General features: G+C 41.2%; 1 protein-coding gene across 2 annotated transcripts in view; it reads left to right on the forward strand.

Moving 5' to 3' along the window:
• The window catches only part of PDGFC (platelet derived growth factor C), a 219,346-nt gene extending 203,873 nt beyond the window's left edge, over window positions 1–15,473 (forward strand). The window contains exons 4-6 of one of the 2 annotated variants that reach the window (XM_033857426.2): window positions 1,624–1,831; window positions 6,437–6,654; window positions 13,949–15,473. In XM_033857426.2, the coding sequence (XP_033713317.1) occupies window positions 1,624–1,831; window positions 6,437–6,654; window positions 13,949–14,065 (543 nt within the window). In that variant the 3' untranslated portion in view covers window positions 14,066–15,473. The remainder of the gene's footprint in view (window positions 1–1,623; window positions 1,832–6,436; window positions 6,655–13,948) is intronic. The other variant, XM_073805625.1, reaches the window with a different exon arrangement.
• Window positions 15,474–15,678: the final 205 nt, after the last annotated feature.

Below are 15,678 nucleotides of genomic sequence, written 5' to 3' on the forward strand. Positions count from 1 at the left end.
TCACTCACTATGACCATCTCTAGGTCCGTCCATGTTGCCGCAAATGGCATTATTCCCTTCTTGTTTATGGCTGAGTAATATGCCATCGTATATAGGTACCACGTCTTCTCTATTCGTTCATCTCTCGATGGACATTTAGGTTGCTCCACATCTTGCTGGAGGGCCTCGTTTTTCATGCCTGTCCCACTATTTCAGTTTATGACTGCAGGGTCATTAACTATTCCACTATTGTAAATTACATTGTGACCAACTTTTTGTTATTACAAACATTACTGTAATAAACGTCAGTCAACATAAATGTTTTATTCCATACTATTCCCTTTTCTTCTTCTTCTGCAGATAAACAAATAGAAAAATTTTAAAAATTAAGTGGAGCGTTTGTTCCTGTATTTATTTTGCCTGTTTTGATTTCAGTTCTAATCTACCACTCCCCACTTTTAGTCCACTTTAAAAATTGGGGAAGGGAGGAGTGTGTTTCTTAACGGGCTTTTCCTGAAATCATTACCTCCTTTTGGTGCTTGCCTTTTAAAATGGTGCACTTTAATCCATCCCTCTGTACATGAGCATTTAGGTGGTTTTCAGTTTTTCTCCTTTCACCACTGTGATGAATTGATATTCATGTGCCCATATTTTCATGTGCACAAATAAATGGCTGTAACCTCAAAAGTGAACTACAGGGACATGGGACATATCCATCTTCAACTTAGTATCCTGTGCACATCAGTTACGTCAACTACAGTGATACCAATATATACTCACTTCTGCAGGCAGACCGGAAAAATTCCAATTTACCCACATCCTTGGCAATCCTTTCCTTTCAATGCTCGCCGATCTCCTGTAAGTGAAATAGTATCTCTTTTTTTGTATGTGAAATATCTCATTTTGGTCTGCATTTCTCTGATAACTCATGAATTTTAGCATGTTTTCATATGTCTAGTGGCCATTCAAGCTTCTTGTCTGGAATTTGTCCATTTTCTATTGAGTTTGTTTTTTTCCGTGTACTCTGTCCTGTGACAGGTATATGGTTTGCCAAGCTGTTCTCCCAGTGTCTGTATTTTAACTCTGTTTATTACAAAAAATTTAGGCAGATTTATCAAAGTTCTCTTTTATGGTTTGGGTGTTTTCTATCTTGATTAACAACTCCTTCTCCAACGTCAAAGGCTTTAGCTTTTCACTTATATATTTTTTTCTTATTCTTTTTGGGTTAATTACTTTACATTACATTTTTAATTCCTCTGACACACCTGGGAGTTCCCAGGTGATTTTCCAGAATGAGGAGGATAAAAAGTTGAAACCAAAAGAAAACTTTGGTAAAAACTCTATTAAGGCTTCCGTTGTTAAGTCCATAACTGAACCATGGAGGCATCTTTGCCTACCGTGGTTTGTGGTAACGCAAGTGAGTGTCTTGCCCATTGAAACTCTTTTCCCACAGAAACTCCGTCCAAGTTCATCTGCATGAAGCCTTGGCAAAGTAGTTTACTGCTCACTGGGGTTGAATACAGTTTCACTTCCAGGTGTTTTCGGCCTTAGTCTGCCTATCTAACCTCGTGCGTGAGTCCAGAAGGAACACGTCGTTTTTTTAAAAACGGTTGCCGTCTGACACTGGATTCGTTTTACTTTCAGCAGTTGACAGAAACTGTGAGTCCTTCCGTGCTCCCCGCTGCAGCTTTGCCACTGGACCTGCTTAACAATGCTGTCACTGCGTTTAGCACCTTGGAAGACCTTATTCGGTATCTTGAACCAGATAGATGGCAGCTGGACTTAGAAGATCTCTACAGGCCCACATGGCAACTGCTGGGCAAGGCTTTTGTGTTTGGAAGAAAATCCAGAGGTAAGCGCTCTCTTCAGGTTAGCACCTCATTTAAGTTTCTTAGCAGCTAATGTTTCAGATTCTTCTGCCGTACCTTCTAATGAGGAGAGTTTAAAATTCTTCCCCGATGAAGTTTAAATAATCAACCTTCTTAACATTTGAGCATATTTACGTATTAAATAAGAATACATATAAAAGGAGGGTTTGGAAGATTAAAAGAGATGCTTTTGCTGAAAATTCCTGTTATTTCTTTAATTCACAAATATCATTTTGATGAAGTCCTGTGCTACATTTCTCAAGAAACATTGCTTATTCAAACTTAATATTTGGGGTATATTGATTCAGAGATTCAAGAGAGATTATCAGAGCTGCTAAACCAGGTTTAGGGCTAGAAAAGGGGAAAGCTCTATTAAAATCTGTATTCACCATGACCCCATGAGTCAGGATTATATCAATTTCCTAAGCCTAGAAACTTTTCTAAATAATATGAAAAATAACAATGGCTCCCCAGAAAACAGAACTGTAGTTTCCAAGACAGAAGTCACTGTAAGAAAATAATGCTCTAAAGGAACTCACACCATGATAATTTTTTCTATGTAAATATGCTTCTGAAATGATCACTTTCGATTCTATGAGCACATCTCCCTTCAAGAGTGAAAGTGTTGATAATTAAACTTAATTTCACATGGTCAAGAGATTGGAGATAATGTTAGCCGAATCTGTTCTCAGGTCAGGTAACTTGCCTCGTCACCCTAAACTTGGAAAGCATCCCTCTCAAACACAAATGAAAATGTAACTGGGTAGTTATAAAGCCCTCAGACAATCTGTTTCAGTCTGTCAGAAACTTTGAAATCTACCCAGGGTCCCATTAGAGAACGGAGGACAGTCTGCAGAAAGTCTGTAGAAAGCACAGTGTTTAGTTAATTTGAGCGACTCACAGGGGCAGATTGCATCAGACTGGTCAGAAAGAAACCCGATTGCTGCCCTCTCCTGCTAAGAGTTGCAGCCCTTCTGATCAGGACTTAACATCTCAGCAGATCATGTTCGGACTTGCCCAGCACGGTGTTCTGCTGGACCAGCAGCCCTGGTTTCCTCTCAGCGATATTGGAAATCGCTGTTCACGTCCAGAGGCAGCTGAATCTTGTCCAGATGCTGAAAACGGTTACATATTTATAGGACATGATCGTGATAAATAACTCACCAACAACAACACTTCCCTTCCCTCCCACTTAGGAACGGGAAGATGAAGATTTGCAAGGCTGGCTGAAACGCCCCTGAATAGAGCCTTTGTTAGCAAATTCGAGGTAGATTATCCCGTGGATCCGTAAGAAGCAGAGGGAGTCAACCGGACTGAGCTCAGATCTAGTTTTTTGACGGCCGATGTTGGGATACGAGCCTGAAAATCTCCCCTCTAACCCTGCCTGTATGCCTGCACCTCTCACGTGGTGCTCAGTGAAGATTTGGCCGGAGGCTAGGGTGTGTTTAAAAGGCCCAGCGCTGAACCAGATCTCTCAAATATTCATTTAACACTTTCCAAATTGAAGCCCTTTGCAGTTTGCCAAAACTATTAACTTTTTAAGTGTACAGTAAGTGTGAGCAAAGCAGTGTATATTTTTGGAACTCTACATAAACTAAAATGCAGGTGTGGGATAACATCTCTATAGACAAAACCAGCTCCCCCCCACAGGAGTCTTTCTACAAAGGAAGGAGGAGTAAAACATTTAAAAGCTTCTAATTAGAGATTGAGATAGATTTTCCACAGAATAAACATATCACAGCGTTACCACATTCATCTTAGAAAGACCACCCTCAGATTGCATTACGTTAATAGAATATCCTTGGGCTGAGTGTCTGAAAAAAATGAACACTGACAAAGTAAACTGTGATCGTAATTTTTTTCAATCAATATTATTCTGTTTAGGAAAACTTGCAATATTTATGAATCTGAACAAGAAAACAGGCATTAGAAAAACAGTTTTTATTGACGACAGGCTTCAAATCTTCATTCTTTAGAAAGACAAGCTAATGCATGTATTGTCTTAGGAGGTTGTTACGAAAAGGAAATAAAGCATCTGAAGGCTAAGTTTACTTTACAGATATTTGGCAGAGGGAAACTTCCACATTATTACAGTTAAGCTATTAAAATGTATGTGTTGGTGTTCTACCCAATGTTTGGAGAATTTGTGACACCAGTCATAGTCACGTGACTTATTCTAATGATGCTTAGATGTGTTTGAAGCCCTAGAAGTAGGAAGCATAAATTTCAAATAACATATGCCAAATGTAAAGTCCTTACTTGTATTTTTAGCCCAGAGGGGACTGTGTTAATGTCTTTCCTTTTCTTTATTTTCCCTTTCTTCCTCTGGTTCAGCGTGTTCATTCATACCTTACTACTACAGAAAAGAAAAACCCATATTTTTTAAGTCAGGTTTAACTAGTACTTAAAAAGGGCTTTTGACTTTTGTGTCAAACATGATAGATGAGTGGAAGCTAAGTTGAAAGTCTGTTTAAATTTTCACATTGTAGCAGGTATCATAACTTGGTTCACTTGGGAAATCCATCTAACCTTTTATTGTGGTTAAGTAAACATTTTAAAGCTAACATATACAGACTCATTTTCTAGTTTCATGAAATAGTATGTTTAAAACTCTTTAAGGTAGATGAATATCCTTTGAAAGCTAAGAGTTCATTCACATTCTAAAGAAGGATAAATCTTAAAGAAGCATTAAAAACTCTGGCAACTGGCTTTTGTGTGTGTGCCTGTTTTAGGCGTTCTCGCTCCTTGCCTAGATGTTAACTTCTAGTGAAAAGATTCAAAGAAGCTCATATACAACTTGGACAGTGAAAGAGCAGTACATGTATAGACGTAGGTTAGGCTCCGGCAAAATGAAATGAGGTAGAATACGAGACATCATTTAACCTAATTATCTCATTAATTTTATTGGAGATAAGCTTCTCTTTAATGGCCCTCGAGAGAATGAACTCTTTTCCTCTTAAATATTTAAAAGCTTTACTGTCACAGGGTCATTTTTCAGATGAAAGGGAAATCTTTAGATAAATAAAACAGTGATTTTCTCTTGAGTTGGAAAAAATAATTTCTAGCTGAATAAGATGTTGAAATGAACTTATTGAATTAGCATTTCCTCCATGTTCCCCTTACTTGACCGAGGTTTTAGTCAACCATATGGTTTACGTGTGCTTATAATTGACAATTGCATTTGCATAAGCTGTAATATATTTCTTGAAAATACTTACATTGGCTTCCTTTGACATTTTAGAAAAACTTGACCACATACTCAAGAATAACTTAGCTAAGAAAACAAGCATTTGATTCTTAATTACCTTGTCACTTTAAAAGTATTTAAAAATGTTGGCATTTAATTTTTAAGGCTGGGTTATGTAGTGATTATTATTACCTGAAGCTATCTTTAACCAGAAAATACTATTTATAATGTTGCCAATATTACTGAAAGGTATTTAACCAGATTTAGTATAGTTTAGATAGTATTCCTAAATTTTAATAAAAACTTTGTTTTTGAAGGAAAAAAGCTCTGATGAATTATATGTTATTCAAAACTTCAATTTTATTGGAATTGCTTTGATTTGAATATTTCTAGGGGAAAAAAGGCAAAGCTGTAAAGCAGAAATTAAAATCATATTAGAATTGCTTATCCTAATAATTATCAGCTACTTCATATGTTATGTATAAGCTCATGTTAAACATGACGTGTTATTTTGATCTGATTTAACTGAGGCGGTATCATTCTATAGTTGATAACAATGGTTCTTTAGAACGTACTGCAACAGTCTAATGAAAGGACGTTTGGTTTGGTCTTCACATGGAGGCACTCTCTTAAAGAATAAACCACGGCATAGTTAACCAAGTTACTAAAAGAATAGAGACAGTGGTTATAAGTTAGTCATTTCTTCTGCCCTTCAGGAGAATAGACATCTGAAAAGGAGTCTAGTTAAGCTCAATTTCCAAGTCCAAACATGTCTCAACGTGCCAGAAGCAGTGCTTTCCAGCAACTTCTGCTCCTTTCAGACGTGTCCTTTCCCGCACTCCAGTCTGCTCAGCCGTCTTCAGAAATTCATTTGCTTCATTTCATTTTCACGCTCTATGATTCTTGTTGCCAGGAAGATTATGGAAGGTTCTGTCAACAAGTGTCTGTACGTTGTGTTTCATTCATCGCGGGAGCTTGTCATCCTCCTAAACATCGCATCTGTGTTTTCATCAAAGCCTTCCTTTTACATTCTATTCTTCCCTCCCACGCCCCCCTTGTTTACTTTTTTCCAAAGGTTAAAAGGTGTCGTCCCCTTTTTCTCTAGAAAGTTTCCTGTTTATAGCTGGTAACTCTTCTGTAGTCTCCATCCTCAGCACTGCACAATGCCGTCCCTTCATCCGTCCCTGGGTCACAAGGAAGCTCTGTTTGCCATAAGACGGAAAGCCCAGGCTGCGAGCTGCATCCCCCTAAGACCTAGTTAGATAATCGGGGTTCTTACTGGGGCGATTGTTCGGGAGATGTCTAGATTTCTGTATGAGAGCGAGAGCGCGAGGGCGCTTGGCGAAATCGCAAGGCTCAGAGCATGACCGCCTCTTCCTCTGCTCCCCTGTGTGCCGTGCAGTGCTGGGCCTGAACCTGCTCAAGGAAGAGGTGCGGCTCTATAGCTGCACGCCTCGCAACTTCTCCGTGTCCATCCGGGAGGAGCTCAAGAGGACCGACACCGTCTTCTGGCCGGGCTGTCTCCTGGTGAAGCGCTGCGGCGGGAACTGCGCATGCTGCCTGCACACCTGCAGCGAGTGTCAGTGTGTCCCCAGCAAAGTCACCAAGAAGTATCACGAGGTACGGGCGGCCTTTCCCTTCCCGAAAGATGACAGACCAGCCTCTCTGAAGTGGATTTTGGTTTAGAAGGGAGATGTCATCTTCACGAAAACCAGACCAGACAAAACCAAGGTTTACCAAAGAGCTCAAGTTTTCATTTATTATTATTATTATTTTAAATTTATTATTATTATTTTTTGGCTGCATTGGGTCCTCGTTGCTGCGCGCGGGCTTTCTCTAGTTGCGGTGAGCGGGGGCTACCCTTCGTTGCGGTGCGCGGGCTTCTCATCGTGGTGGCTTCTCTTGTTGTGGAGCACGGGCTCTAGGCACGTGGGCTTCAGTAGTTGTAGCGCACGGGCTCAGTAGTTGTGGCTCGTGGGCTCTAGAGCGCAGGCTCAGTAGTTGTGGCAAATGGACTCTAGAGCGCAGGCTCAGTAGTTGTGGCTCGTGCGCTCCAGAGCGCAGGCTCAGTAGTTGTGGCTCACGGGCTCTGGAGTGCAGCCTCAGTAGTTGTGGCACACGGGCTTCGTTGCTCCGTGGCATGTGGGATCTTCCAGGACCAGGGCTCAAACCCGTCCCCTGCATTGGCAGGCAGATTCTTAACCACTGCGCCACCAGGGAAATCCCTGTTTTTTAATTAGGACCTTGAACTCAGGAAACCAGACATCAAGGATTTAGAAAGCTTGTCCTCTGATAGCACATCATGGGTACTCAGTGGAGGTTTTCTGTCTCATACAAAAAAGAAACTGTTTTTCCAGGGAGGAAAATGGGTGAAACTTTTCACCTCTTCAAAATATGAAGGGAAAATATTTCAAAGACAAACTTGGAGGTAAATTATGGTCTATTTTGGAGAAAATAAAGATCTTTAATATTTATCTTTCCATTTGGGGCCATTTGGGCACATAAATTCCAAGGGACATATTCATAATTATACTTCCTGTTATTTCATCATTTATATCTTCCTCTTATTCATGGTGCCCCAAATAGTATGTTAAGCTTTTTATAGATCCTTCATCCTTCCCTTTATTCCATGGAATTAAGGAAAATACAATATGAAATGTTAGTAATTATTGTTTTTCAGAGCCTTGGGGACCTTAGAGTTTATACGTTTCAAGTTTTCATTATCCCCGGTGATACCCAACCCCCTCCTGTCCTCCCCAGAAGCACGTGGCTTTCGTGCATCCGGAAGCGACCCCTTCCTGATGGCTCACCTTCAGTTTTTACAAAATGTCTTTTACAAACTTTAATTTTCACAAAACCAAACCAAAATCTACCTCCTGACTTCATTTGGATATGGCTTCATTCATTTTCACTTTTTTCTGCTAAATAAAAGAATAACACAAACTAAATACCCACTTAATAAATGAAATGATTTTACCTGTGAGTGAAGACGTCGGTGGAACCCTAATCTGTTGGGTAATCTGAACAGGTAGCCGCGCTCATGTGACGTGGTTGCCCAGCTCTTCCGCAATATTGTGTTGGCAGGTGATTAAGTGGGAGAAAAGCAGTGGATTCCAGACAAGGTGCCTGTTTCCCTCCTAGATCTACCATTAACTTGTAACCATCCACAGGACACTTAACCTTTGTAAAACATGTGCAAACTCTGATAATCTCTCAGGTTTTTCCTAAAGGTGTTATTCTCTGACAATTGTCAGATGGCAAGTTTTAGAAGATGACATCCAAGCCTGGCAGTCTGGGATAAAAGTAGGACTGTTGACTGCCGTCCTCATAGTCCACTTTCGTTTCTACACCACACACGTCTAAAGATCCTTGTGCTGGGAACGGGTGCACTCCTGTTCAGGAGGAGGTCCTCAGGAGCTTGCAGGAGCCCCAGCTCCACTCTGCCCAGACGACGGCTTGTTGCTACTCTAAGAACTGGAAGTCTAGTCAAGGAAAAACCCTTATGGGGTAGTTTTGTTACCGAACCAGACTTGGGTCTGCTTGCTGGGGCAGTAAGGCTGCTGAACCAGGTCGTGGGGAGGAAAGTGCAGCATTCATTGCAGGTGCCAAGCAAGGAGACCAGGCAGCCAGTGCTCAAAAGACCCAAACTCCTCAAAGGCTTTCAGGGACAGGTTTTTAAAGACAGGGGGAGGCGTGTGATCAGCTGGTGGACACTCTTCCGATTGGTTGGTGGTGAGGTCATCGGGAGTCCACATCACCAACCTTCTGGTTCCAACCGGTCTGGGATCTCCATGCTTGTGGGCAGCACGCAGTTAACTTCTTCCATCTGGTGGCGGTTTCAGTATCTGCAAAACAGCTCAAGGAACCTGACTCAGAATATCATCTGTAGCCCGTGAGGAGGAACTGAAGGTCCTTGACTTTGCTTAATGGCTAAACTGTTATTATTTTGTCTTGCCGTACTGTTTTCCTTTCTTTATGCGTTTTCTCATTTCTCTGATGAAATGACTAGAGTTTTTCCACAGACAAAAGACAGGCAGAGGACATGCGGCCGGGCGGGCGAGGAGGTCTGCTCTGGGAAGGCCTCCCAGGGTCCTGCTCAGTGACAGCCCTGAAGCACATGAAAGTTAAAAGGCCTTAAAGGGTCGGCAGATCTTAGAGTTGGTTGGCATAATGTAAAAGAATAGGGTGAGAGTACGAATTAAGCTGGGGTGATCTTTCCCCACCTAAAATCATTTCATTCTGAACTTTCTAAAGCAGGGACTTACTAAGCAAAGTGTATCTGGGGACCTGATTTAGCCAACAGGTCTTGGGTTTATGACTCACCTTGCTACGACCTGTAAAACCCAGAGCTTTTCTAAACAAGTTTATCAGATGCTGAATTGGTATCATGCTTCTGGGGCAGCTGAATCAGTCCTCAGATCAAGTGTATCCTTCCCCATCCTATACTTGTAAATTTCTTTTCCAATACCATTAGTTTTAGGTTTCTCCAGAAAGTTGCCCCAGAACGTGCAGTATCTGTTTTAAAGTCTGAGATAAAGTTCTTGTGTAGGGAAAGGCCATGGTCAGTGCTTGGACACGCACTGACCTTCCAGAATGGTATTGATTTAGCCTCTCCGGTCTTCAGGTGGCGTTGATTATGTGTATTATCTGCATGTCCACAACTTCGGACGCTTATCTAATTGTACGGCCATGTAGTGCAAGTTTCCCACAAATATCTCTCATGTGTGTGTGCAGAAATATACCTGGTTACCTATTCCACATTTCTCATAGATATCTCCAATCCAATCATCTCAGTTCTCTTCTATGGGAATTACAAATTTTTCTGTGACAGTTATTTTGTTAACCATCAAATTACCCTGTGAAAAAAGGATTACTTGTTTGGTGTAATTCATGATTTCTGAGGCCTAGATTTTTCTCAGTCTTATAGTTCGCAAGTTCTGAGTCTAGTACTACTCCTAAATAAGTGAAATTTTTTGAAAACATAATTCAAAATAGTTCTTAAGTCATCGAAGACCATTAATCTGGGTCTAGAGATTTAACTCATTCAAAGTGAAGCCCATCTTGGGCTTTAATTCTTTTTGACGATCATTGCTCCAATTTTCAGTTTAAAGATTATCCCACTTCATGGACAAGGCAAAAGCAAAGATAGAGCTTAGGAGTTTTAATTTTTCTCTCTTCCATCCAGTTCTATGATCCCAGCTTCCCTGCATATTAAGCTGACGTGTGTCCATTTGTATCACTACAAATATAACTGAGTTATTCCCTCTTTTGCTTTCCTTTAGCATTTTCCTTGAGTTTTGTTCAACCATTGTATCAAAAATAAGTTTACAGACTTAAAATTCTCATAAAATATAATGATATTACTGTAGTAGTGTTTTGGTATAATATTATAGCATAATAGTATCATTAAGACTGATTCTTTGTGTCAGTCACCAGATACTCTTTATTGGAAGCCATTCTAGCCAAAAACAAAAAATGTTTTTTCCTAATTTCCCCGTCTCCCAAATAGGAATTCTCAAAAAAGCAAGACAGGAGCCTTATATACGTATAAACTTAGATGTTACCTCTTCCTTGAAACACTTTTGAGTTTCTTGCCAATCCCGGCATAACTCATTCCTCCTCTGTGCATGTGTAGGACTTTAAAGATATCTCTATAAGCTAACTTTTATTATTTCATAATTATTATTTATTTGTATTTGTTTCTCCCAAATTGAGAACTCAGAGTAAAGATCCCATCACAGTGTAACACTCGAGAGCGGGGACTCCAAGGCTGGGCACCCAGGGTTTGAATCTGACATTTGTTAGCTGTGTGACTTGGAGCAAATTACTTCGTTCCCTGGGCCTCGCTTTCTCCATCTGTGAAGTGAGCCGTCACCCCTCGTGCCTTATTATGAATAAGACTTAGAACGAGGTGTGGCGCATTTCAAGCCCTCAGTATACGCTAGCGATTGTCTCACTCACCTTCACTTCCTCCGTGTTCCTAGCCTCATTAAAGTACGGCAAATGATCAGTAAAGATTTAATGAATTTGCCCAGAGGTAGGAGGGTATTCTCTTTCTGGCAAAAAGATCTATAGGAGACTCTGACAGAAGAAACATATTTGCTCCTTTTTCCCATTCTTAATCAGCATGATGAGTTTCACCTTGTTTATATCCTCGTATATTTAGTTTCACTCCTTTCCTTAACACAGTAGTGTTTTCTTGCTTAGATCTGTTTGTCTGGGGGAAATAAATACACCACTCAATTGCCTTATTCTAGTAGTGAGCCCCGTCACTCAGGTTCTATGCCGCCCAGAATTTTGGGCATCATTCCCTGATGGGTCTTTCTGTGCCCGATCTGTTCTGTCCGCGGTCTCTGGTTTTAGCTTTTCCCTGGATTATCTTTTCATGGCCTCGTAATTTTAGTTTGAACCTCTTCCTCAACATTTGTGTGAGATGTGCTTCTACCTTGTTTCTTTTCTGTGTCATAAGCTATGTCCTAAAAACCAAATTCTCTAACATTATCTGGGACCTGCTGGTCATCTTCCAGGTCTCTCTTTGTCTCCCAAAGTCCAAACTTTCAAAGGGAATTGAGAGAGAAAACACTGATTATCACCCACCCCTCCACACCACGTGCAAGACCTTAACGTCACTGGAACGTTATGAGATTCTTCGGCTATTTGTAAATACCCACAGGTATCAGTGGATGAAGACTGGGCATGTGGGGGGGACGTTTATTTGGTGAATGCGTGTTGCGTCAGCACCACAGAGGAAGGAAAGACTCTAGGATTGCCGCCTGGTGTCATCAATTGTCGGGACTGTATATGGCGGCCTCGCTAACCATTACCCTTCATAGTTATTTTTCCCCTGCCAACTGGGAAAATGTATACAAGTGGACACAGGATTTAAAGACATTGCCTATGCCAGTATCGCAGTGTATCTCCACCCAACCTCATTCCAGAAGCCCTTTGTAGCGCGAGTGTGCTACTAAGGTATAGGGCCAACATCTTAAGAGAAGTTGGTTTTGACACCGCCTTATGTTGGTCAAAAACAAGAAATCAGTACCAACCCATGATCTATATTCAAGACTCATTGGGTTCAGTTTCACATTAACATAATAGTCTTAGTCATTTTTATTCTGGAATTGTAAATGTAATAGAGAATCTTTAAACGTTTACTGTTTCTCATCGTTATCATAAGATTTTGCAGTTTATCTCTCTAGGAAGAAAGTTACTAAATAAATAGAGTGTATGACTAGTAATATTCTGAGTCTTGATGAAATTAGTATCCATCACTGCAACTTAATCATTTCTGTTTGGCAGAAGTACAGACACTGGCTGTGTCACTCATTCTCCCTAAGCTTCTGTTCACTCACATGTAAAATAGGGGTAATAACTGAAAATTACTTCATAGAATTCTTGTGAGTTAAAGTATGTAAAAACATTATTAGAGCGCCTGGCAACCCATAAGCGTTCAAAAAATGTTAGCTGATTAACCTTCGATATGACCACATACTCCAAATGAGGGACCATTCTCTGTTTTTCTTTTTTAAATCTTCAAGTAAGACAGTCATAAAAGCTGACCTTTGCCTTTTTGGATTAATGAATATTTCCAGCAACGCTATCTTTTAGAAGTTGCTCTATGAGGTTGTCCGTGTCAGACCCAGAGAGCAGAGAGACTGGACAACTTCATATTATGCTGTGCTCGAGGCTTTGTTCATAAGCCAAAGCCACATAATTTCTAAAACTTTACCGTTTCTGTCATAAGACCTAAAATGTAATCATACACATTGAGTAGTTAGTTCTTATCAGATACGTCAGATAGTCTCTTGTAGAGTACATAGCCGTGTCCTTCCGTCACAGTGTGAAAAGGGTGTGTTTAGCATCAGTGTCCGTTGTGCTATATTTCTGGTTAAGAATCTCAACCATCCAAACTGCAAATAACTTCATTTAATAGAGACATTCTTGTTATTATTGCCAAACCATCTACAGTGCACTAGGACCCAGCTGCAGAAAGTTAGCTGTGACCGAGGCTGATGTCTACGAAGTACATGTAATCCGTGTCATCAAGTTGATGGAGGACTTGACCTTTAGCCAAGGGCATTAATGAGTGGCATAATTGACTCAGACTCATCTGCAGACCATGTTTCTTTTCGCAGCATCGCAGTACTTGCCTGCCTTGCTTCAAGGATAAATATTTGCTAAGTGTGTGAATAAATGAATGAGTGAAAGAAACCAACAAACAGAAAAATGAATTGCGCATTCGTGGTTCCAAGACACCTAACGAAGGTGAAATTCTTTCTAATACAGTTAGGTGCGTAAAGGAAAGCGGGCATGGCATGGTGGGTCTTCCATTTAAGGACGGTTCTTTTTTTTTTTTTTTTTTAGTTTAGTTTATTAAAGTATAGTTGATTCACAACATTGTGTTAATTTCTGCTGTACAGCAAAGTGATTCGGTTGTACACATATGTACGTTCTTTTTCGTATTCTTTTCCGTAATGATTTATCCCAGGATACTGAATATAGTTCCCTGTGCTCTGCAGTAGGACCTTGGTGTCTATGCGTTCTATATGTAATAGTTGGCCTCTGCTAACCCCAGACTCCCACTCCCTCCCTCCCCCACCCCCTCCCTCCCCCACCCCCTCCCCCTTGGCAACCACAAGTCCGTTCTCTGTGTAAGGATTGTTCTTTATTCAGAGCAGCCTCCTTCCAAATCGTTGGTATTAAAAGGTCCTTCCTTTCACACAGTGATGATGATCATTTGTGATTTGTCTGAGGGGTGGGGGAGTATGTTCATCCTGCCTTCAGTAGGTAAAAATTAAAATGTGTAGGTCGCTGTTGGACCCCGAGATTCTGGTCTGAAATTGACCTTGTCCATGAAATCAGAAGTTGCAGACGTGGCCTGATTTTAAAGGTGGTTTCCATCGTTCCCTTTCAGGTCCTTCAGTTGAGACCCAAGACGGGCGTCCGGGGGCTGCATAAGTCGCTCACGGACGTGGCCCTGGAGCACCACGAAGAGTGTGACTGCGTGTGCAGGGGGAACCCCGGGGGATAACGCCTCGCGGTGGCTCTGGGCTGCCACTGCGACAGAGCTCGTGCCTTATCTCCATCCACAATCCCAGCTGGCTGTTGGTTCCAGGGCCCTTTCGTCTTCAGGATTTACAGCGTGTTCTGAGAGAGGAGATACCACGCAGAAGTAGGGGTTGTGCAACGGCCCTTTGGAGGAGAGGCCCCACGACAGGAGAAAAGTCCTTGCCAGGGAGAGGATGAACCTTGTAGATTCCTAGTTAGTGGCAAAGTCCCCACGTGCGCCCTTGGCTGCCTGTGTGTCTCTCGTCTGGATGAGGCCTAGGTTCATGTCAGCACAGGAAACACTGCCCCTAAGCCCCTGGTTCTGTCGCCTTGCTTAACTCTAAAGCCCCTGCTCTGGGCCTACAGTCACAGAAATCTGGGATTGTTTCTCATTCACATGCATAAGCCAGAGTGTTCTGAGTTCTGCCAACGTGGGTGTAAAAAAAGAACTGTGCTTCCACGAATTAAACTTGTGTCACGCTGATAGGAGAGACTGGATTTTCCCTATTTCTTACTCAGATTCCTGCCATTTAGAAGAACAGACCTCCATCCGCGGTTTGGAACAGACAAACCTGAGAAGAAGAGTGGCCTTATCTTCACTTTATAAGTTGGTTTATTTGTGTTATTGTGTACATTTTTATAGTCTCCTTTTGACATTATAACGGTTTGCTTTTCTAATCTTGTTAAATATATCTATTTTTACCAAAGGTATTTAATATTCTTTTTTATGACAACCTAGATCAACTATTTTTAGCTTGGTAAATTTTTCTAAACAGAATGGTTATAGCCAGAGGGACGAAGATGATATAAAATATTGTTGCTCTGACAAAAATACATGTATTTCCTTCTTGTATGGTGCTAGAGCTTAGATCAGTCTGCATTTTGAAATACTGACATGGGAAATGGATAGAGTTTGGTAAGTGGCAAAGACTCTCGGAAAATAAGTAAATATGTCATCTTCCACTCCCCTTATTGGAGATGCCGGCAAGAAGCAGCGTATTCCCGGAGGCATCCAGGAATTACTAACCCCTAACCCTTATTTTGGGAAAAGTGAGCCTAGCTCAGCAGAACAGAAAGCACCTTGAAGAAAGAGACCTGACAGCCTCCCGACAAAGCGTGCTCGGCTGTCCCGTAGGACCACATCCTATTTATTGTGATGTTCTGGTTGGATTGTCTTTAAACTCTGTTCCATACACTTGTATAAATACATGAATATTTTTATGTACAGAAGTATATCCTTTAACCGATTCACTTATTATACTCTTTGGCAATTAAAAAGAAAATCAGCCAGATCCTTTGCTTGTAAAATGCTTAATATTGTGCCTAGGTGAAGTGGTGACTATTTGAATTCAAAATGTGTTGGATCACCAAATAAAAAAAATGCAGCTGTTTCGGGGAGAAACTGAGTGTTGTTTGCAAGATTTGTCCCTTAAATGCCAAGAAAATCAAAGCGACGGACTTCTGTGTCACCATGATTTTTATTATGCAAAAGCTGGTATCCATTCAAAAGACAGGCAGAAAAGTGACCATTTCTGGGGAGACTTTCCTGCCCCTGGACTCCAGTGCCTCTGCGCCGTAGTTTTCTTTTTCCCAGTC

The sequence above is a fragment of the Tursiops truncatus genome, chromosome 5 (genome assembly GCF_011762595.2).
Source record: "Tursiops truncatus isolate mTurTru1 chromosome 5, mTurTru1.mat.Y, whole genome shotgun sequence".
NCBI classification, from domain to species: Eukaryota; Metazoa; Chordata; class Mammalia; order Artiodactyla; family Delphinidae; genus Tursiops; species Tursiops truncatus.